The following is a 24101-nucleotide window of genomic DNA, read 5'->3' as shown; positions in this document are numbered from 1 at the left end:
GAGGGGATTTTGGGGCTTACCTGGCTGGACAAGTGGAGATTCTAGCTAAAAGGTTCAATAATAGGAGTCTTTCAGATGTGAGGCATACATTTTGTGTGTGTGAGAGTGCTCCCTATCATATCCTCTGTCTGAAATTCTGAAATAGAAGTCACTGTTGGGGCAACTGGTAGAAGATATATTCTCTGAACTGTTGCTGCCATGCCCTTCCTCCTTGTCAGTATCTTGCTTTTCAAGTATTGTCACCAAATGTGCCACTAGCAGCAGAATTGGTAAGACTTGGTCCCTTGAGTCTTCTTCCCCTTGCTCTTCAAGCTCTTTCCATCTCACCACTACTACCACCATTTGTGTGCACAGGTGTATGATGCTGTGTGGCTTTTGTCTGTTCTGTGAAGGGATGCTCATTTGGAACTCCTAGATCTAGTGAGCAAATGTGAGCAAACAGGAAAGGAACCTGACCCTGAACCTAAAGATCCCTCCCCAATAAGTACAGTTGGTAGTAGACTCAAAAGGTTTTGGGAGGGGGTGGAGCAGTTTCTTAAGTTTCTCGGGGAATCCAAACATGGAAGAATAATTACTTGATACAAGTAATTAAGTGATTCAGCCAGTTCTCATAAGCAGTGCAGTCCTTTGTCACTCGCTTTTATGATTTGCCTGAACTTGACTCCTTTGTGCAAAAAAGTACTGAGATTAAATTGACAAATCAGTCAGAAATACCAGTTAGGCTGGGAAGCAGTTTCTGTGTTAAACTAGGATATATCAACTTGCAGTGCTGGGAAGGGAGTGCAGTTTTGATCTTCAGTGCTGAGTATGGTTCAACTTAAGCAAGTTGTGCCATTTTGATGTACTTGAATGTTTTGTGCTGCAGGATTATATGGGCTTCCCAGACATCTCGGAACATCTCCCTCTGCAGCTAGGAGGACAGAGCTGTACACCCAGACAAAAGCCAAAATCAGAGAGGCTGAAATAACTTGACCTAGGGTCAGTCGAGGGCTGGCTGAGCCACCTGGTGACCACTGGGTGGAGCTCTGAAACAGCTTGCTGTACGTGTCAGTCCTGCAGGGTCTTGCTGTCACCGTTTAGAAACAGGTTTCCAAAACTGTTGCTCAGCTCTCGAGTCCAGCTCTCTTTTGGGCACTCTGTGAAATGGCTGGGTTTTTGTGGCAGTGGGTTCTTCTGAGGGCTTTGAGGTTCTGGGCACACCAGGACATCCCCAAGGCCAGTTACTTGATTACATTTGAAGCTGTAGGGGGTGAGTCCTTCTAAGAGCTGCTGTTTAGAATTATCAGCAGACACCCAGCCCAGCCTTCCATCTCCATCTCTGGACAAAATGACTCACCAAAGTTATTGTCCAGTGCAGAAACCATGATTTATTTGGCTTTTGAGAGCAGTAATCTTTTTCTGCCTGTTCATTTTTGGCCTTAAGGTGTGATTCACGAGGAATAGGAAGCATCCAGAGTTTTCTGCAGGGAGAGCAGGATGCAGTGTTGGTGGCTCTAAGGAAGCATGCTTTGAGACTTCGTAAGCAACGTGACGAACTGCTAATATCCATCCTGATAAATGTACGTCGGTGGCAGAGGTACAGACCATTAAGAAGGCAACTGGTACCAGCGTGCCAACTGCTGGTGCTATTTTCCATTCAGGTGTTAAAATAGTTGTATTTAGTTTGTGTTTGTTCATGTGCTGTTCTCTGCATGACAGTGATATGAAAGAAAGGCAGCATAAGAGTGAGGAAGCGGTATTTGTTGGGAAAGGCAGGGTTAGAAAGTTCCTGCACTTTTCCTGTTAATCACTGCTTAGAATGTGCCAGCAGGTGGCATTGCTGTCCATCTGCACTGCCTCATACAGGGTTTTTTTTCTTTTTCTCCTTTTGGACTTTGACTTTACAATAATTCTGAAACCTTCTAATTAGCCTGCAAAGACGTGTTGCTTATGGTGCATGTTAGTCATTGCTGTCCTATGAATGAAATCCAGTCTTTCTCCATTTCCGCCTCCTTGCTGTGCTTTGAACAGACCACAGTCTATCCTGCTTCTTCTATACAGAAGGCAGGAGAAAGGTTGGAACTTCTGAGTGGCTGTATGCAATGGGAGTGAGTTGCTGAGAGCCAGGAGGGACCTGGAAGGATTGGGTGCTCTTGCACCCAACACTGTACTCTTCCACATGCTAAATAATTTTAGGCTTCCAGTGTCAGAATAACATCAAAAAGGAAAGAGGGGTATTTCTCTGGCACTGTTTTGTTCTATGTCTGTTACTTAACCTGTCTTCAGACTAAACTACGCGTGTTCTGCTGCTGTAGGCAATCTGATACTGCTGATAATAAGGCTGGAAGAGGTACTGTACATGGACCCTGACTCATCAGAAGCCTCTGAGAATATAGCATTATAACTACTAAATAGGAATAACAATAATTACATTCTGAGAGTGGGTACTGGCATTTAGAAAATGCATTTCTCTTTCCCCACACTCCTGCCATATCATCTAAGGGGAAGGTTAGATTTACTTGGTAGAGGCAATGTGTAATTGTGACCGTAACAGCTGACAAGCTGTAATCTGCTTATCCAGTCAGGACTCCAGGAATTTTGTGAAGTATGCTGTACACAGATGTTCATGAACCACTGCATATTTCACTGTTCTTCTTGTAGGTTTTCTCTTTGCCTATCTGTCATGTTTATTAAGATCTCTTCCTGCAAAAATTCGATTTGAGAGTATCTTTACACAGCAACTGCACAGAAGACACACGCCAGTCATGGGAGACTTGGCCCTGCAGCCCACCTCTTGGGGCCAGTACTGTGTCTTCCTGATGTGAGCCGGCTTGAAACACAGCTTGCCTGATCACACAGAGGGAACAAGAGGCCCCTTGTGCAGAGAGGACAGCAGTACCAGCTAGAGGCAGGCTCCCAGACTGCTATGCCTGTGCCTGGCACAGGTGGGTGTAACTCACTGAAGCTTCAGAACCCTTTCTATGTTGCAGGGCACAACAAAAAAAGGGTGCCGACTCGCACAGTCCTGTGCTTTCCAGAATGATTTCTTAGCAAAACTAGCATGCACCATGTAGCTTATCCTCCCGTCTGAGTAGTGAAGTTAACATAGGAATACTGGAATGGCCTTCTGGGCAAGGCCTAACCATCCACAGTTTTGGGCACAGCCTGCAGAAGTGTTCTGGGGAAGGAGCATAAGCAATAAGACAGAGACACTGCTTGTCCCCTAGTATGTTTCTTTGCACAGCTTCTGGGAAGGAATGGCTTGAGCCTTCTGCTGTAGTCTGTATCTCGACCACTTACTTCAGTTTATTTGTGGAGCTCCCTTTTGGAAACACTTGTCTGTCTGATCTCTGCAATTTACTGAGCAATGCAGTCCACACTTCAATGAGACTTTGTGTTGGGAAACAAAAAAAAGCTTCCTCTTGTTTAACTCTTGCGTGCTTTTCATGTGAATGCTTAGTACAGGGAGCCCTGAGCCATCTGGGGCTGTATACTATTATTAAAGGGTTCTAGTATCTAGAATTGATAGGAGTGACGTGACTCACAAGTATCTGGTGACAAAACATTCATTTTGTTGTTTTTCTCATTTTGTGGTAATACTGATCAATGTAAGACGTGCTTGGAAGCACACTGATGAAGATTTGAAGTCAAGGTTATATCTGTAAACCACTTAGCTTCAGAGAACTTCCGACTTCTGCAGTTGTTTAATCCTAGCTATTTATCATCTTACATCTCGGGATCTGTTTGAAGAGGTAGCAAGGCAGAAAGCAAGTGGCTGCATTTGCACCTTGAAGAGAGAGGATGTTTTTTTGTTTAGCCTTGGTGTCTATCATTCTTGCCTTCCTCCTTTGATGCGTGCACAGTGTGCAGTAGAGATCTAGAATGGCTCTCGTGTTTGGCTAGATGTGGACTGATTGCTTCTTTAATTAACGACAACAATTACAAAAATTTGTTTTATATTTCATAGCTTTGCTTTAATTTTCTAAGGTTCCATGAAGAAATACATAAACAGTGCAATCTCAGTAGACAGGTATTTCCTGGAAGCATACTCCAATTCCCCAAGGTGTGACGGCTGTCTGAGCTATATGCCGATAGAGCTGAGGAGTTTCTTCCTGCACATCTTTGCTGGCTACCACAGCCTGTGGGCCAGACTAGGCTGTAGGAGCAGAGCTGCATTTTCTTTCTTAGGTGAGTTGTGACTCTGAAAAGTGTTCCAGCCTCTTGAAGCCAAGCCATGCACCTGAGCTGCTGTAGTGGTGTTGCCATTATGTGTTAGCATGTGTACTAAAAGTCTCTGATTGCTTTTTCCTGGGTGTAACAACGTCCTTTGGACAGCATAACACTACCACTAATTGGGCAACAGTGATGCTCTAGGCTGACACCAAAGTCTTTGCTCAATTTTGAAAGAATGAGGATTTGGAATGATTCTTGTTCAGTTTACTTAGTTGTTTGTTACTGGCATTGTGCTGCTATTTCACTTCTCATTTTTCTTTAGGAATTAAATCACTGGACTCTCTCTAGAGTGGCTAAGATAGTACAGTCTCATCTAAGTTGTGTAGGAATGCTTTTCTACACTAGTAGGCAGTGCAGTCCAGGAGAAGCAGAGCTGTAGAGCAGTACGGTTGTCAGTAAGGGCTTAATGTTCACACTATACAAGTGTTAGGTGGTTTTCTTAGTCCTGTTTCATGGTATACAAGCCTGAGAGTCAGCTGCAACAGATCATTTAGGTTAGCTGAATCCAAAAGCAATCTAGTTAGCCCCTGCTCAGGTATGTGAACCATATCTCAGTAGATAGGGGACAACCAGGAGTTTCACACTCCTGATTTAATCTGAAATTCTAATTCAGTCGCTCAAAACATGGAATTAGGATAAGGCAAAAATGAGTAGTTACTTGTTGCTGCATGCACTGACCAAAGAATGATTTAGTTCAGTCTACAGTTCCTAAGAAAACAAATGTTACAAGCACAGTGCAACAACTGAATATCCTAAGCACCTCCCCAGCTCTCCTTCAGTACTTGCTGGTGCATACACTGTGCAAAAAGTTGCAGTCAGCTGGCTCCAGGCAAGCATAGTGCTCATTTCACACCTTTCAGAGTACTGGATACTGGATGGCCAGATTGGTACCTGAATATCCTCTTCATCATCAGATGGTTCTGAGAGCCCTGTGTAACTTCCAGAAGAGGTACAGGGAGAAAGTGGTACTATTTGAAAGTTTGGATTACATTTTATTGTGCAATTAGAGATGGCAGGTAAACTGAAGCTTGACAGCTGTCACAGGTGCCATCACAGCCTGGCCCTCATATGTATATGGCTTTGACCATAGGTCAGATTCATCTCCCTCTGCTGACTGCAAAACAAGAATGGTATCTGCTAGCTGGATGTTGTTAATGAAGGATACATGGTCACAGCATGCTGTGATAATATTGCAAGCAATCTTCAGGTGATTTCATTGGCTTTGTGCATTAGTGCAGGGAAATTAGTTACTCCAGATTCTCCTTTGGATAGAGTGAGCACATTACAGACACTGTACTGTAGCAAAGAGTTTCATGTCAGTATCAGAATGTCCCTTCTCTCCCTGCAGTCTATCAAATATTGCATTAAAATAAAACTTGAGTACAAAAAATTGACTACAGAATTGTAGCATGAAATTCATGATTCCATTTCAGCCGTCAGTCCAGCAAGTATAGTGGCTTGCAAATATATTTCTTAAACGATTAACTTTTTTTTTTTAAAACAGTGGGTTTTTTTAGATGGTAGCATCTTGGTAGGGATCACAAAACTTCTAGATACCTAAGGCTATGCTAAGTATGTCAAGCTTTTATTGTAGTGCATATACACAGTCACACTACTTCACAAGCTGATTGTCAGAAGGCTTGAACCTCTCCCCTGTTGACCTGGAGCTGAAGTAGCCAGTTCTAAACTGAGTGGTGTAGTTGGAAGCCCTGAGGTTTTTTTTTAATTAAAAGTGATCTTCTGCAGCAGTGTTTACGAAAGGGCTACAGCCTTGTGTTTAGTCTTAGCTAGCCCAGAGGAGAGTGAGAAAGAGCCACAATTCCACAGTCTTAGAGAGCTGTTAAGGATTTGATCTTGATCTTTGTTTTTATGCTGTGATCCCCCAACTCTGGAAGAAGCTGCACATTTCTACTCTAGGATAAATTTCATGTGCTGGAATTGTTCCCGGGGTTGGCATAGCTTCAAAGGATTTCGTTTTGGCTGTAGTACTCACATGCTGTTGCAAAAATTCCTGGGGAAAAGAGTTGGAAACAGGCAAAAGAACAACAACACTATGCAGCGTTCTCCTGGAGGCTGTATCCCAAAAGCCAGTCATAGGGGAAGATCCCTATCTTCCTTCCCCAACTCCTGCTGGTCACCGGAATTTTTCCTAGTCCTTGGCTTCTCTCTACAGGAACCATGATTTTTTACAGCATGATGTTCTCTTTCTTTTCCTGGGAAGAGTTTTCCCTGTGGATGCTGAGTTAGGGCCCCAGTAGCTTTTCCTCACTGGTGTTTTCTTGTTTACTCAAGGTCTCAGTAGAACTATGCTGGCCTACAGGCAATTCAGTTTTCATTAAAGATTCTTCTGTAGTAGTATCGACTCACTGGCCAGATCCTGCAATACTGGAAAGCTCTCCTCTGAGCACTCGTGAGAGAAGAGTGAGGGAATGGACCTTCATCTACCAGAGCCCTTCAACCATTCACAACAGCAGCTTATTGAAACAATCTCAACTCTGAGCTGTACAGAGTGCTGTAGATGAATGCTGATTCCCTTCACCTTTCACTGATACTATCCTTCAGTACCTTTCAGACTTAGTCATAAACATTAATTTCAGCCCAGTGAATTATTACTGGGATGCAGGGTGTGGCACTTACCTCAGTAACACAGAACACAGGACCGAGAAGAGCTTTTGACACAGAACTGATGTATCCACCCAGAATAGAGTGTTACATTTCTATCTGCTCTGCAGGCACAAGGTTCAGGGGCTCTGCCTGCATAAGAGAGAAAATACCCAAGAAACCTGAGCATGCTGTGCAATTAGGTTAGTCTTCCATCTCAAAAAGTTTGAGTCTGCTTTGCTTGAGCTGGATTGCTACTCAAGAGCAGCACTGGGTTTACCTGCATCTCCTGCAGCACTGAGGAAGGTTGTTAGTTGGAAAAAGAAGTTCGGTTCTGATTCAAATACTAGCCCTAACTCACAGGCCTGATCCTGCAAGCCTTTCTCATGTAAATGGGACTTCTTGCATTCAGCCAGCAGCTCTCACTAGCTTGGGCCAATAGCTTTAGGAGGTAACTTCATCCAGGCTGAGGGGGAAGGGAGAAGGAGAGAGAGAGATCACAAAACTAATTCATTTTCCACCAGGAAAAAAAAGTAATAAAAAATAGGATAGTAAGTGAGCCTTGCCCTTAAAGTTGCTGGTTATTTTTAAATTAAAGGAAAAGCAAGCATGTGTGGTAATAAATTGTCACATATTGTGGGCATCAGCAGCAGTTACTATGGACACAGCTTCTGAGAAAGGCAGACAGTAAGAGAAAGCTGGGACAAAGAAGAAATGGTAGAGCTAAAAAAAGGGTTAACTGGGATTTGGAGAGATCACTGTTTAAAAACCTTGTTCAGTACAGAGTCTAATCCTTGGCATTCCGGAATTCTGGCATGCTCCAAACCCTCCTGGTGGGCTGGGTGCCCCGCTCTACATCCTCAGAGATGGTCTTGATGTCACTGATGAATGGAGAAATCTTGGACCGGGACTTAAATGTTGTTAAGGAGAGGCTGGTTTTGTTCTTTGTGTTCCATTGCTTGGCGAGCTTCTTGGCGTCTTCCTCCTCTTTGATCTTCTCAACAGCTTCCTGCAGAACAGAGCGGAAGAGTCGAGATACTTCCTGCACTTCTGGTTCGTATTCAGCAATGAGTTGTCGGAATCTGAAAGCACAGTCAAGGCACAGCTTTGATTAAAAAAATCAAATCAGGGATTGGTGCCAAGTCACAGTGCTAAGCTTGGAACTTGCGCTCTTACAAGATGAGACTCCCTGCATTGAAGGGAACAATAACAGAGAGAGCCATGAAGATATGCTCAAGGTCTCTAAAATCCAGAAAGCCAGAGAATGTAAGGAAGCAACGAATCACTATTTCTCATAAGCACAAGAAATAATAGGGAGCACCAAACAAAGCTAGAGCGTGGCATCTTGGAAACAGAAGGAAGTGCTCTTTTCACATAACGCCTATTAAATCAGAACTCAGTGCTATCAGTAGCTTAAGAAACAACATGCTCAGACAAGTTTGTGGAAAATATCGTCATCATTGCTGATTAACTGTGATTGTCCATGTGCAAATACTTGCTCAAGTAATCTCTGAACTGCTGCTTACCAGAAGCTGAGGATATATCACAGAAGAGGTCCCACTAGATTTCTCATTTTTCAAATTCTCTTTTTTCCACAACATTACCTAGTGGCCACTAGACAAACTCTTACCCAGTAAAATGCTTTGTTACACGTTCAATCTTTTCTTAATATTTAAGTTCCAATGGATTTCTGTAAGATAACAGTGGTTCAGCTGATAACATCTTGATTGGAAGCACAATACTTAATTGGAAGTACTGTGCCTAATTAAACAACTCTGAAATGCTCCACTGTCTTCTCAGCAAGGAGCTCAGAATGATTTCTTGACATTTACTAAACTAGCTTAGTATGAGGGAAGTGAAGAATTATCACTGTTTCTTTTGCAGGTGGGGTAGATAAGATGCAGAGCAGAGTAGTTTTTGTGAAATCACTGATTCAGTTCCTGGCTGGAGCAAGAAGAGAATGTACTGTTCTGGATGTCTGGTTGAGTGACTGGTCCCCATTCTGGACAGCACATGAGCCACTCCTATGGCTCACACACTGGTTGCATAGATATTCTAGTTCTTCTGTAAGAGCACATGTTTATGACAGATGGTAACATGGCTACTCTTCTGATAATATTCAGTTCTTAACAAAAAGATTTTATCTGCAAGTAGAGCTAAACTATGACTTTACTAAAATCCAGGTGGTTATACTTAATGCAAGTTAAAATATGCATTATTTTCAATATGCAAATACGGAAGCATTTTGATATTTTCCTTTAACAGAACTGAGTGATGATGGAAAACAGTAGGAATGTATTTAACAAGCCCAATAAGACAGCAGTTGACAGACTAAAATCCTGCCTCTAGGGTTTTTCTGATCACTCCTAAGAGTGTAACAGAGAGTTTAATGTACTCCAGAACTGCAGTGTATAATGGTACCCAATGGCACTCAAGATATTAAGGGCAGAAGGAAAGCCAAAGGTGTAACTGAAAGATTATTTGTGTGTTTATGCTTTTGATTTTTACTGTGGAGGCCTGATATTGGATGCATCTCCTGACATCATGCTATAATGCAGATATTTCAGTGCTTGTTCTCTCAGAGCAAGTATTGACAGCTACACGTACAACTGTGAGAAGACCAGCATTACACAGTGCTTGGGAAACCCAGTATCGTCAGAACTACCACTCACTTTCAGGATACCAAATGATCAGTTACCAAAGTCACAGAGATGTTTCTTAACTATTGCAATTCCTTAGGATGTATTCCTAATCTCCTTCACCCTAACCATCATTACCTGCATTCCTAAGGGTTATCACATAACAGTGAAAACAGAGATTTGCTGTATGTTGCAAACACAATCGTGGAACGATTTGGGTTGGAAGGGATCTTTAAGATGATCTAGTTCCAGCCCCCCTGCTATAGGCAGGGACACCTCCCTCAAGACCAGGTTGCTTACAGTCCTATCCAGCGTGGCCTTGATTGCTTCCAGGGAGGGGGCATCCAGCATCCACAGCCTCACTGGGCATCCTCTTCCAGTGTCTCACCACCCTCACAGTAAGCAATTTATTTCTGATACCTAGTCTAAGTCTTCCCTCTTCCAGCTTAAAGCCATTTCCCCTCGTCCTGTCACTACACGCCTTTCTGCCTTCTGAGAAGGAACCTTAGTTGCATTATCAAAGATCCATAAATACAGTTCTCACAATACACTCTTCCCTTTATCCCAGTCAGAAGTTTAGACAGATGAGTCCATCTAAACCTCAGTCTTCACAACATTATTATTATGCCAGGGAAAGCATCTTCAAAGGTCTTTTATTGCAAAGGTGAACTGAATGAGTCATTCTGTTTTATCTTTATACGTATTTTAAAGAGCGATGCTGTCATACTGTATCTATCTACCAGTACACCCTCTTTTCTTTGTATTGGCAGTTGTGCACCCAGAAGACCCTAGAGCTGCCTCAGGTTTTTGAGGTTGTTTAAAAAACCAAACAGAAAACAATCCCAAAGACTGTCTGCCAGAAGACAAAGAAAAGCCACTGTCATTGAGATGGAGAGGGGAAGGAGAGCTTTTTTCTCCCTCCACAGTAAGATGAACCCTGTCCCTTTATTAATGCCCACCTAACTCCAGGACCAGCATGTTTGTATAAGGGAGAGTTGATGTATAAAGTTCAAAAGGCATGAGTGCCACAAGCATTTTCCAGAAGAAAGGATAAGCAGTTTATCAGGCTAAGATCTAGCTAAGTGAGTCCACGTATTGGAATCTAGGTGATGTTTACTGCAGCCACTTGTACACAGCTGAAGCCATCCTCCCTAGCTACCAGTGAAAGCCAGTTGCAGTGCTGGCTGATCAACAGTCTGTTCTCTGCACAAAACACACAACATAAAAAGCCAGTTAAACCTCTGGAATCAAGGAATGTGGGCTTACATCCTGCGTGCCATTACTGGGAAACCCTAACCCAAACTCTACACAAAGCTGTTTAGTAGAACCAAGCACACAAAATTGCACAAGGCTTACCTATCTTCTAGCACGGGTTAACGCCCTTACACTTCTGCATGAAATAGTTTCAAACCCAGCAACTGTGCAATGATATCTAAAAAATCCATCAACAGGGTTTCCTTACTCATCCGAAAAGCATACCTATCTATTTATTTGTGAAACGAGTTCAGATGATAATACTATTAGCTAACCTGTAATATACTACAGGAGTTCAATGTAAACACCTTAAGACGTGACTATCAACAGAAGCCACCTCAAACCAGCACAGGAGCCTAAAGAGCATGTTATGTGCATGTAGAGATAAGCGTGTTCAGTAGTCCAGGCTGTGCTTTCATCACAGCCCAACAAATTTGTTTCAGTTGCGACCCTTCAGTTTCCCCATAGAACCATTTGATTTTAAGACCGGCTGCGCTTGGCCACCTGCCTGTCTTACTCTGTGGGTGCTCAGTTAAATAGGTTTCCTAAATAAAGCCTGAACTTTAAAGACTTCTTAAATCCAGTAGAGGTTGGTGGACTTAAATATGCTTATATATGTGAAGTGTGTTCCCAAGTGCCTGCCCAAACTGGGAGTTCTAAGTAGATTTAGTCATTGGCGGAAAACATGGGGTGCTTAGTGCTAATAATCAGCTGCCGACTCCTGAATCTTTATGTTGGGCAAGATTTCTGGTGATGCTATGAAACTCTGAACAGCTTTGATAGAGAAGGTTGCTTGACTCACAAAGGACTATGCCAGTCACACTAACTGCTACTCTGGAGTCATATCAACCTCAAACTCGAGAACGTAGTTGTAGACAAACACATTTCTGATTGTAGTCATTTGTCTTACATTCAAGCTTACTCTGAAGTCAACTTCTGCTATAGATAATCCTTAGAAAATTACAGTCCTAAGCCTATGCTATTAACGATCTCAGATCACCAAAATGAGGCTTTGCTTTTCTATACTATACTTTTTTTGCTTTTCTATACTATACTTTTTTTGTTTCTCTCTGGACAGAATCTGAGAGTTTCACTTTTCTTAAAACCAAAGGAAATGAAACTAACCAGCTCTGATTAGAGCTACAGCTCTGAGTAGAGATGGTGAAAACCTACCATTCTGCTCATTTTGTTTAATCATGTCAGCTAGGTATGAAAGGCCTTACCAAAAATCACTGTCACTTCCTTCAGATGGCTTTGTGGTTTAAGCTGTGTGAGCCATCTCCAACCCAGTAATCTACAGTTAAATTTACATGTGAATGCAGAGCTTTATTTGCATGAGGTAAATCAGAGTCCCCAGCTGTGGAAGAAGTGATGATATTTGAAGCATATTTGAATCTTTAAAAATGTCAAGAGGCTGAAATAAAATCTTCTACTGACTTAAAATACACTTTTACAGAACAGACGAACTGAATCCGAAAAAAACCTTCCATCTTAAGAAATGCTCCTTTCCAATCTCCTCCACATCCAAAGAGATAACAACCCTGCCTCTCAGTAGATGCGACTGTAGCTGCACAAAAAGACAATTTGGACAATCAGTTAGTCCTTTGAAGAACAAAGGGACATCTCTGACAACTCATCAAAAAGCATTTTGTTGTGGCTTTGACTCTTAGCCCGAGTCTCACAAAGGAGAGCCTGCATGACACAAACTAAACAAACTCACCATTCGTGCAAGACTCACACTACCTGTGTTATTTAGATATTTGCATGCTTGCTTTGAAGCTCCATCAAAAAGAACTGAAGAGATCAAGGGAACAGAATCAAGGGCTTCTGCAAGGTACACTCTCAGCGTCTGCATTTCCAGATCCAAGTTTGGAGACTTTTTTTTTTGGGGGGGTGGAAGATTTTCTACAAGTTGCTACATATTATGAAGTCACAAGGTATTTCAGGAAAAACATCAGAAGCAGAGTGATTAAAATACATAATTGGAAGTTTGAAGATTTCAGTCAAAGCTCTAGCCATGATAGTTATCCCATATATTTTGGGGGCAAGTTTTTATAATTTCAAAGTTTTCTCACTTTCTGAGAGGAGAATTAATCCAGCTTTAGCTGGCTTGTAATTAGGTTGCATGCTCCTCTCTCTTGCACGTTCTCAACTCCTAGCATGGCAAGCCCCACTCTTCCATTTTCTGGCCTCTCAGAAGGCAGAGAAGAAGAGTCAACTGTTCACTTTTCCAACACAGGAAGAAGTAATTATCAAATAAAACCTGAACATGATAGTTTAAGGCAAGCAAAATACAGTTTTCCACAGCGAAGTTATAATTCAGATGTGGAATTCCACCACAGATAGGAGTTTACATATTCAAAAACAAAATAAAAAACGGGGGGGGGGGGGGAAGAAAAAAAAAAAAAAACTAAAGAAAAAGCCACATAGGGCAGTTATGGACAGAAGCACCACTTCTGGCTCCACAAATCTTCATGTGACAAGGCACAGTAAGTCAGCAGCCATACTCAAGATACCGTCCATGGTGTATCTGCTTGCCTCATTTGTTTTCTTTAGACAGTTGCCATTAGATCACATATAGATCAAACAGACCTTTGACCCAGTCCAGTTCTGCCATTTTTATGGCCATGACATTCCTTTCTCAACCACTGATTTGAAACAATTAAGGCATACAATCCACCTTTTTTTTTTCTCCTCCACATGGCTTTGCTACCCATACAAACTCCATAGCATGGAACAAACAAAACACACCACTTCTTGAATTATACCATAATCCAGTTTGTTACAGTCTATCAGAGTAACTTAAAAGAGGATGGTTTTGTGATTTTTTTGATGACGCACACCTACAATTTGACAACACTGTTGAATATGTTTACCTCCAGTTAAAGGCATGCTAAATACTGAATGAGATTGAAAACCTTCTACAAGTTACACTGAAATCAAGGGGAAAAAAACCACACACAAAGCATCTTGCATCATCTGTCTCAGTTAAAAATAAAAATAAATGATAAGCAAATGGTGTATGTCACAGCTTAATATTCTTCTGAATTTGTGAACCTTGAGGCCTCCCAAATCCAATGGCTCTTATGGAAATTCCTGTTTGCCAGACAGACCTTGCTCAGTGGCCCAGGGGATGTTGAAAATTACTCAGAACCCCGAGGAATTTACAGCAATGTTTACAGCATAGCTTAAAGTTATACAAGGCAAGTATAACTTGGCAAACTTGCCAATATACAAGGCAAAGGCAAGTCTGTTGCCAGCAAGTTTTCACTGCTACTGAGCGACCCCAAATCTCTGGTTCTGCCACCACAGCAGTCTTTGCAATAGTCAAAGCCTTGTACCCACTTGTTTTCAAGGTTCAGCCCTGGGCAAGGGGAGCTGTAAGTCAGAGGGCCAGTGATTTCCAGGCCTCTTACAGCTGCAGTGCCAGAGCTGTAGATTCAAGGGAAGACAGGTGAAGGCATATGCAGTGAGAAACTTACAGAGTGCTCAGCACTCCAGTGTAAGTGGCCTACCAGGACTGTGCTTCTAAACCCAAGTGAAAAACATGGTGAGATGGGGAGGTGGATTATAACTCACAACTTTACTTTGACCCCGTGGGACTTCAGAGTCATTGCTCCTCACTTGCACCGTGCTAAGTGAAAGGGCTTAACTTAGACTGGACCTCTCAAAAGGGAAAGAAAAAGTCACCCCTTTCCAGTTTGGATACCACTACAGTTAGGTAGGTTAGTTCTAGTTCAAAGTCAACCTCACAAAAGGTTGATCAGCCAGCAATGAGCAATCCAGTGTCTAGGATTTCTTGGAAGGCTCGTGCAAGTGCAAGAGGCTACATCACAGAAGGCAGAAGCACTACCTAGCTGTTCAAGCTGAATGCTTGCTCTACCTGCACGTATATGAGGGAACAAGCATGCTCTCCTTCCTTTTTCTGGGAACACATGACTCAGACTGAAAAATACAATAGCATCTTTTGGCTAGTCTGGACACTGTTGGGACAGGTGCCTTGGTAAATCTTCTGCACAGTTTAAATCAAGGAAGGAAGCCTCAAATTAGAGTGGATAAATACTAAAGCATGTTGTAAAGTGGCTAATGAATCTCCACCCTTGGAGATACTCAACAATGGATAGGATAAGGCCTCAGCAACCTGACCTGGCTGTGAAGTTGGCCAGTTCAAAGAGAGGCACACACTTCCAGTAATCCCTTTAAACCTTGCTTATTCAAAGGTTCTAAAGACTGAAGCAAAAGCCATGAAATACAGAAACTGCAGCAAAATCAGGCAAGATAAAGTTTATCTGGCTGGTAAGGAGCATAAAGTACTCAAGCCACTCAGATAGAAATGGCATTTAGTAGCTTTCCAGAGAAAATGATACCACATTAAACTGACTTTCAACATTCAGCCTTTATTCTCCTACAAAGACACTGACACAACAAAACCCTCAATACAGGATGCCCAAGTCTTGGTTCTGTTGGTCCTAACAACTCTTGCTCCCCCCTCACGCACCATTAAGAGGAGAGAGGGAAAGGGAAGGTCTGGATCATCAGATCTTTTACTATACCTGAGTATGACAGGTCCACAGTAGGAGGGATGTATTTTGGTACACATATCCTCCAGCTGCAGCCTTTCTCCTGGGCTGATATCATAGCTCTGCTTTGGGTAGCTGACCAGCCAGCCGTAGTCCACCCCAGTCTTGATCTTGCGATACTCATTCTCCCGCTCCCGCTGCTGCTTCTCTGCCTGCTTGATCTGCCAGCTCAGCTCCATCATTAGCGTCTCAACCACCATCTCTGTGGGGTTCCTCTGGGAAATCCGATGTGGGGGCTCATTCCACCTGAACCAGGATGCCAGTGACATAGTGCCCTGCGTGTCTTCACTGGGAGCAAATTGGGGGTAGGGAAGGAGAGAAAAAGAACAGCGCCATCATCAACACAGCTCAGACAAGAACTTTCTCCCCCACACATCCCTCAAATCCGTTGTTCACTTACAAGTGCTACTGGATTAGCCACTTAGAGGAACTACTCATTGCTGAGCACCTTGAGAAACCTTTAGCAGCCAGCTTGTGTAGAGATGCACTGAACCGCCAGTCACCACATAACTAAAATTACAGGCACGATTTCTGCATCTGAAATCAAGTTATGGAATATCTTGCTCCCACTGAGATAGGCAGGGGAAGAATTCTCCTGTCCACAGAAGAACAGGGACTAGGCCTTGCCTCTATAAACCCTCATGGGAGAGCAGGACCCTACATACAAAAACTCAACGCAAGGAGTCAGGTATGTGTAGGCATCGTGGGAGCCACACGCTAGCCAACAGGGGATCCTCAGAGGGAGCAGAGAAAAGGTAACACAGGCAGACAGCAGAAGTGATACAGTTCATCTGTACTTCTTGCTGGCAAAAGCAACAGTTGCATTCATCACAAGGCCAGACAGAGCTTTAAATGTTATTTAGGAAGGAGTCACTGTATGCAATGGGAGAGGCTATACCATCATCTCCGAGCAGAAGTCCAACTACCAGTTACACCAGAATAGCGCACCTTAGGCACACACCACCAGTAGCAAAGAAGCTGAGGTTGGGCTGAGAGCAAAGTGGCAGCGTATCAAGGTTTAAACCGGTATTACTTCTAAGTGAGAGGTTTCTGCTGCTGGGGAGTTACACAGCGCTTAGAATGCAAAACAAGCTGCACTAATCAGCTCAGTGAAAGATGGAATTAACTCCCTTTTGTGTAGTCACTTTCTGAGGATAATGCATGGAATGAAGTTATTAACAATTGTATTTGTATTTAAACAAAATGGAGTTCAAAGCAGTCACCAGAGACCTGAACAGGAGTAAAACAGCATCTGTTTCTTCTCACAGCATACTTGCCTTGCTGCTCCCTTCTACTAGCCTACAAGGGGGAGGAGTGGCACAAATCATGCTTGCAGCTGGATTACCGAAAGGCCCTCCTGGCTGCAACTCAATCAGGACAGAGTGTCAGCTGTTAACATAAGAGTCTGATTCTGCAGGGCCTGAGAAAATTTCTGATAAGAGAAACAGACATGAAGACAGACATAAAAGAGAAAAATAAGCTTTTAAGCTGCCACACCGGGGCCTTCAGTCAGTGCAAATCACCAGAAGCTTGTGACTACCCTGCATTCTCATTACAACTGAGACACAAGTTCTCAGACTTCCTAGAAGAGCAGTGCTCAACAGGATTCTGCCTTCAGTGCCAAAAAGCCATCATCTTCTGCACTGGATGTGAAGGCCGCTTGAGCTGCTTCCACAGCTTTATTGCTTGCTATGATGTAGCCTTGTTCTCTTTCAAGAATGTGCGTAGGTCACACCATTAAAGAACAAGGCTCCAAAAACCTGGACAGTCTGTACTGTGTCCTGAGTTTGAAGTGATCTCAGAGACTGATGCGTAGGGTTCATTAAAATCACTAAATGCAACAAAGGACAAGTTTCTCTAGTCCAGTATCTTTCCTCTCACTGCCTGCTGCAGGCTTCTTCAGAAAGAAGACATATAAGGGCTAAAAGCCTCCACAGGGCACAGATCTGTCTACCTAGATGTGTAAGGCTGCACATATTCCTCTGAGACTGTGTAAACATGAGTGTCTGTACTAATTTGCAATGCTTACACATGAGAGATCACTATAGCGACTGTTTTTCACTCTGGAGTAGCAGCTGTGATTATCTTCACGATACCACTCCTAGTTGGCACTTGCTGGAAGTGCTCCTGCTCCTATCTAATTTCTGTGCCCTAGAGGAGGAGCAGGAGGTCCCTTCCTTTGCTTTCTGCACCAGTGACTCCAGCCAGCAATCTGCTCCTGCTCTCACATCAGCACTGCTGCTGCTTACTTGCCCAAGACACATGAGTGAATTCAGTCTGGAACTGGTGCGCTGACAGTTTCAGCTTCATAATCTCATCACTCTAACAAGTACCTGGATCTTGTTATGTGGTCACCTCTATTCACCAGTACAAATTATTAAGGGTGAAGATCCTTAAAGCCTTTTCACTGGTTTTATCATCCCCTACGTCACAAAAGTGTGCTCTCTGCTAGCAAAAGAGAGCAGCAGAACAGACTACAAGTTGTTATAACAGATTGTAAAATCTCAGGTTTGTTTTTCAGCTTGTGTGACAACTGCCATTTATCATCAGCTTTTACAGGTATCTAACCACTTAACATACCATTATTATTTTCTCTTGCACATGCACTTGATGAGAGAAAGCCTACACCATTGGTTCTATGTTACCTGGCTTTCACATGGTGCTGGAGCATTCTTACTGCCTTTATCTTTGTTTCACCTCATAGGTCTCCCTCAAACAAAGTAGCCATGCTTGAGACCTGTTTTGCCTTGCCTAGTATTGCAGAGGGCAATCAGTTAGAAAAGTAGCTTGCATATTTTATCTGAGTAAAGCCTGCTGAACCCTACCTTTGCAGTATCCCATAGCTTTCATAAAGCACTGATCACAGACAGATTTGCTTTTGAAAAAGAACAGAAGTGGTACAGAAGCACGGATACTATTTGTAAGCCAGAGAGAAGAAGTGACACTGTCACCCTCACTCTGACCTCTGACAAACTGTTGAAAGTCCCACAACCCAGCTATCTCCATCTCTTACACCACAAGGGCAGCATTTGGTCAGCAATCACCCCAAGGCTGTGAGCACTCCAGTATGTAAGAACCAACCTTCCAGTAAGGTGCCATCTGGAATACCTCTCCAGGCAATGACCTGCAGTCTCAGCCTTCCTCGCATCTTCGGAGGGATGCAAGAACGTGCTTTCCCTCTGCTCTGGCAGTGGACCGAGACAGTGTTGGCTCTGACCATGTGTCAAGCAGCTCTGGTCTGAATGGGTCTTGCATTCATCTCTCACATGTTATTTGAAAAATTTACTTACACATAAGATCAATATAAAGTAAGGAAAGCATCTCACCGTTAACTGAAATGGCTAGTTCTCCAACAAAGGAAAATCATTTGCAAGCATTTTGTACACAGTGGCAGCTTGTGCTGGCTGTTCCTAAAGAGGCCTTGTTTGTCTGAGATTGTTTCCTTCCCCATCTCTCATCCATCACCTCCTCCTTTTGAGAGTTGGAAACTGGCCATCTCTATTTAGCAGGCTTGACAAGCCTCCACACTTTCCACTACTGGTCTTTACAGCCTGCAGCAGGCAGCATGGGCTCCCTTAATTGTAGCTGCTGTTTTCAATTTAAAGTTCACATGCAGGCTAATCATTAAATGACTCAATATGGCTTTCCCATTAGAAAGACTTAAAAGACCATTGGCAGGATGTAGAAAACTAGAGCATGGCAAAAGTTTCAGCCTGTCCTTACTGGGAAAAAGGACAAGTTTACACTTTGCAAGCATTCATGTTAGAATTATTAAAAGAGAGAAAGGGGAACTGCTCCATCTAAATACAGAACTTCCTGCTGCACAGTCAGTTTTCTGCTTCCTTCTAAAAGGCTGTCCTGGAACCTGATGAACTACTCAGGTGTTATTCAAGCAGAATTTCAGGGTAGTTTATAAAAGCTCCACTCCAAAAGCAGTTACATGTATCTAAGCTTTTGCTTCACTGACTCCACTGCAAACCAAACCTTCCCTCATGCTGTCAATTACAATTCAGCCCAGTCAACTCACAGGATTTTAAGCATAAGTTCTCCGTAAGTTACACCAAAGTCTGGAATACTTCCCTTTCTTTAACAAAGCCTCTGATGGTTTTCTTCAATGTTTAGCGATGGTTAGTAAGTACTTCTGAGACTTCTTTTAGGTAAACCTTTGAAACTTTCTGGGGCTTTCTTTGAAGAAGTTCTCTACCTCCCCAAATCTCATTTTTGTTTTCCACATAGGCAGCAATTCCTGCATACCTCTCCTTTTACAGTTTACAGTTCTCCCCATCTCTCTACCTTTTCCCATATTTCCCCATGCAATTTTCTCTTCTTGCTACAGAGAACATATCAAAGAATCAGCAGAAGTATTGAAGTCCTCATTCTTTCTTTGGTTTCTCACCTCCCTATAACAGGATTTCAGATTCTCCTAGCTCTTTTAGCGTGAAAGAGAATATGTTTGATCTCTGGCTACTCTTCTGCCAGATGGAGGCTGTTAATATAACCTGGCAGCTATCAGCCTTCTTCAGGCTCTTGCAGGTGAGATCACCACCTGCTAAGACCTGTTACACCAGGCTGCTTTCTGGTAAGCCATGAGTCAATCAGCAGGACCTGTTTGCCTTGTAGGAAATTTTTTTTATTCAGAAGTGTATTTCACTTTCATTGAATCTTCTCTTGGTTCTCAGCTTCCAAACCCCTCTCAGACAGGAAAGCAAAAGGAACTTTGCTTTCTATACAGGTATGTTTACAGTTTGATAACTCTCCTTTTCAGCCTGTCAGTGCAGGAGTACTACCAAGAACACCTAGTGACTCCCAGTAATCATGGGGGTATGACAGCTGTGTCAGAGCAGAGGGAGAAAACATGAGGGGCTGGATGAGCAGGAGCCTAATCCACAGTTGAATGACGTCAATGGAAATGTTGTCACTCAGCTGGCTATAGATAGTCCCAGGAAATCCGCTGTCACCCAGGCAAAGTATACTGACAGACTGGGCTTAGAAGCTGGGAAATGCCTTCCCCCCATCCCATGGGTGGTGGCTCCTTGCTGCAGGAGTCAGAGAGCAGAGACAGGATTTGTTCATGCAAGATACCAACTCAGTCTTACTCTACACGTTCCAGATCAGACAGGAACAAGCATGAAAAATGATCTCTAAAAGAAGAGTGACAAGCTCCATCTCCAAACTGTGTTCATAATCATACTTCTTAAGAGAAATGCAGCCACAGGGAAAACAGGAGATGTGACACTGTTGAGCATATTACAATAATTAGTTTTCATTTGCTTCTTTGGTAAAGATTTAATTATGTTATCCAGAGAAGTCAGAAGCTCAGTGTGCTCTGGATGACTGTCTCTCTCGACTGCTACACCCAGGCAGGATCTACGGTCATGGCTATACAGCTACTGGTACCTGCAGGAGATACCATTAGCAGGCTGAGTGCTATAGATGAACTCCACACTATTTCTCCTGTGAAAATGACAATTCAATTTTGCTCTAAACAAAGAATCTCAGCAAGTTCTAATTAAGAAACTGCTGCCAACACTTTCCCAGTTTTATTAATATAGCCATAACTTTGACAAGAAACCCCACCCTCTCTTCTCCATCACTTTTATGGAGAGTTACTTATCAGTATTCTCTACACATAGGGACTTCACTTTAGCAAGGCCCAAAGAACTACTTCCTATCTGGCTGAATCTCTCTTATTGTTTAGTGACAAGGGAGGGTATGTGTTTACAGCTACTTGTTGTGCGATTGTAATCTCAGTGGAAATTATTATAAGCTGAGACTGAGAACCCACATCTATCTGCCAAAGTTGCTATGAGGCAATTAATGCTGAAAAAGCAGTACGTAGAGCTTTTCAATCAAGAAACTTATCAGCAATGCAAATATCATGATCGTAATGCAATATCATTCCTCATTCTGACCTGCAGAATAAAGAGAATGAACTCTTGGGGACACCTGGGGGCTCGCATACAGATCACGGCAAGAGAACGTGTGCTTTGCTTTATGAGCACACCTGCCCTAAATTTTGACAGACACGAGATATTCGTAGACAAAGAATTTTCACAGTGGTTAAAATATTCCCAAAGACGTGTCCCTGTTTCAAGTGGCAGGGCATTCTGAATAACTGGATCAAGTCAAGACTTGAAATTAAAGAATATTTCTTATTAAACCTTCGTGGCTGCAGGTGTTTAAGGACAAGAAGAGTGTCACAGCAGTGTGACAGTGAGCTGACTGGAGCAGGGTACTCTGGCACCCAGCAGGCACTTCTGCAATGCCCAGTGATGCCTGTGAGCCTAATCTGCCTGCTGCAGGCTGGCAGTTCTGCTGCTGCCCTAGTCTGCTTCTGAATGACAAGCACTCCTCAAAGTATGCAAAAAACATGCTGCCATTCTGCATGCAGGCTAAATTCTGTATGAGAAGAAAGCTTGATTGGCCTTCTGAAAACACTCCAATAGTTATGGTACACATGGTTATGTTGCATTATCTAGAGTTAGTAGCTTTCAAAAGGAAAAAAAACCAACACCTTTTTTAAATGAAATTCATTACAATTGAGAGCACATTAAAAACACTGCTTTCACCTGCCCTGCATGTAGTTTTTAATCCATTTTTAAAGCTTTGGTCTTCTAGAAAGCAAGTATCTGGTGCATTTTATGTCTGCACCTTGATAGCAAGAGGTGTGAAGAAATAAGAATACAGCATCAACTGGGCTCCAAGCTCAGGTATGAATAAGAAAGGTGTTTTTCAATCACTAGTGAAAACATGCACAGAAATGGTAGCTGATCTAACCTTGTACAGCTTTATAATCTTTGGTAAAGCTGAACTAATGTAAAACAGATTTACTTCCCTGAAATAAAAGAGCTGTGTTCATTAACTTCAGATGAAAATCCAGTCTAAAGATCTTAAAGAAAAAGCAAAGGAACAGCCCCATAGCCTAAAGCTCCACTAATGGCAGAGACTCTACAGAAGATAATCTTCCTGTTATCTGCAGGAGAAAAAGGGTGGGTGTAACTCAAATCTGCTTACAAAGCATAGTAGCATTTTACAGTTTGACTTCTTATCAGAGCAAATGAGTCCCATCTGCTATAAACCAGGGCTATGTTCATGCCAAATTCCCACTCATGCTTTAAACAATGCTTTCTAATACTAATCACAATAACACTGCCACTTACAACTTATCCCAAACTGTTACTTAAACCTAGGAACTTAAAACACACACTGATTTGCTCTGTTTGCCCAACCTGTTATTAGAACTCCCATATTTTTTTCTGAGATACAGCTATCCTGCTGTGATAGATCAAACACTCCTTCAATTCCGTATCTTACTTTGATCTCTGTAGAGTACAAAGTCAGGTTTCCAGTGAAAGCAGAGGTACATGAAGTACTCTTCATGAGGCATGTAAGTGAGAGTTCAGAAAGTAAAGCAGGCACATAGCTTTCCTGTCATTAATATTACATCAACCACAAAATGCTGTAATAAAGCAGCAACAGGCATCAGACGCACTGTTCTGACACCAGAAGTTTTCAAAATTACAACTCCGAGATCCTCAGAACGTCATTCTCTATTCTACTTTTACTGTAACTAAACAACGTTATTTAACAAGGGGGAATGGTTTTAAGCTAAAGGAGGAGAGATTTAGATTAGATGATGGGGAAATTTTTCACAGGGAGAGTGGTGAGGCACTGGCAAAGCTGCCCGGACAAGTTGTGGAGGTCCTGGTCCTAAAGGTGTTCAGGGCCAGTTGAATGGGGCCCTGAGCAGCCTGAGCTGGTCCTTGTTCTAGTTGTTGGCAACCCATCCTGCAGGGCTTAGAACATGATGATCCTTGAGGTCTTTTCCAATCCAAACCATTCCGTGATTCTAAACAGACAGTTGTGTCACAAGCTGTGGAGTTCTAAAGCATTATTCACTGCAGACACACATAGCTATAGAATTACACAAAAGGAGAGCTCGAAGCTCAGACCCAAAAGCATATTGTACTTGTTGGCACATCCACTGAGTGCTTTTCTTTTAATTCATATATTGTGCCACAGACCGGACTAAGCGCTGTGAAAACAGGTGGGCAAGATGCATGTTCTCCATTCAGACAGAGCACTGTGAAAGCAAGAGTAACTCACTGCATCATAAGGTCAGAGCACCTTTTTAGAGACACTGTAACGTTCTTATTCAGTACCGAGCCTGGGTTACAGCATCCATCAGAAAGAATATCTAAAGGACAGCCTCTTAGTCTCACTCTGCCTCAGCGCACCACATTCAACCTACAGGGGAGTTCTCCCTGGTCAGAGGAACGCGAAAACCTGCGTCCAAGTTCGGTCCTTGCGATAGAGATCACTTAAAACACACACACAAGATCAAAAACGCAAACGATGAACTCTAAGCTTACAGTCCGAAAACTTCAGCCTTTCTCCAGAAGTCACCAGCAGCACAGGTCTGTGTCGGCTGACGGCAAGTCCGGGCCCGGCTCACCTTCGGCTCCGCCAATCGTGCGAACGGACGAACGGACCCACGGCGGAGCCCAGAGGACGGTGCGGCACGTAGCGAGGCCCTCCGCTCTGGCACGGCAAACTTAACACCGGGTGCGGATTAGCCGCGTGACGACGGCCGGCGGCTGTGCTCGCTCGCAGCGCTGCTCCGGGGCCGCGTCCTCCCGAGGGACGCGCTCCTTGCCGCCCGGCCGGCGCCTCTCGGCTGTTCGAAAGCCCCTCCGGCTCCTCGCAACTTTCTACCGCGCAGCCGAGCCCACGCTTCGAAGAACCGAGGAAGAAAGCCGGCGCGAGGCACGCCGTTCCCACTTTCCCAACTCGCCGCAAGCGGCTCGCGCCCCGC

The 24101-nt window shown here is 43.2% G+C and overlaps 1 protein-coding gene across 8 annotated transcripts in view; it reads right to left on the bottom strand.

The window, feature by feature from the left end:
- Positions 1 to 3931: 3931 nt before the first annotated feature.
- Positions 3932 to 24101, bottom strand: part of RD3 (retinal degeneration 3, GUCY2D regulator) — a 49515-nt gene continuing 29345 nt past the window's right edge. For 3 of the 8 annotated variants that reach the window (XM_010706727.3, XM_019612685.2, XM_010706725.2), the window contains 2 exons: positions 15260 to 15574; positions 3932 to 7895 (listed from right to left, as the gene is read on the bottom strand). In XM_010706727.3, coding sequence (XP_010705029.1) covers positions 7601 to 7895; positions 15260 to 15555 — 591 coding nt within the window. In that variant the 5' untranslated portion in view covers positions 15556 to 15574 and the 3' untranslated portion in view covers positions 3932 to 7600. Of the gene's footprint in view, positions 7896 to 15259; positions 15575 to 23658; positions 24087 to 24101 lie in introns of those variants that run through there. The other 5 variants (XR_002111757.2, XR_002111756.2, XM_003203866.4 and 2 more) reach the window with 5 other exon arrangements.

The sequence above is a fragment of the Meleagris gallopavo genome, chromosome 2 (assembly GCF_000146605.3).
Source record: "Meleagris gallopavo isolate NT-WF06-2002-E0010 breed Aviagen turkey brand Nicholas breeding stock chromosome 2, Turkey_5.1, whole genome shotgun sequence".
Lineage (NCBI taxonomy): Eukaryota > Metazoa > Chordata > Aves > Galliformes > Phasianidae > Meleagris > Meleagris gallopavo.
The sequence above is the reverse complement of the archived record's forward strand: the minus strand, read 5'-3'. Positions and strand labels throughout refer to the sequence as shown.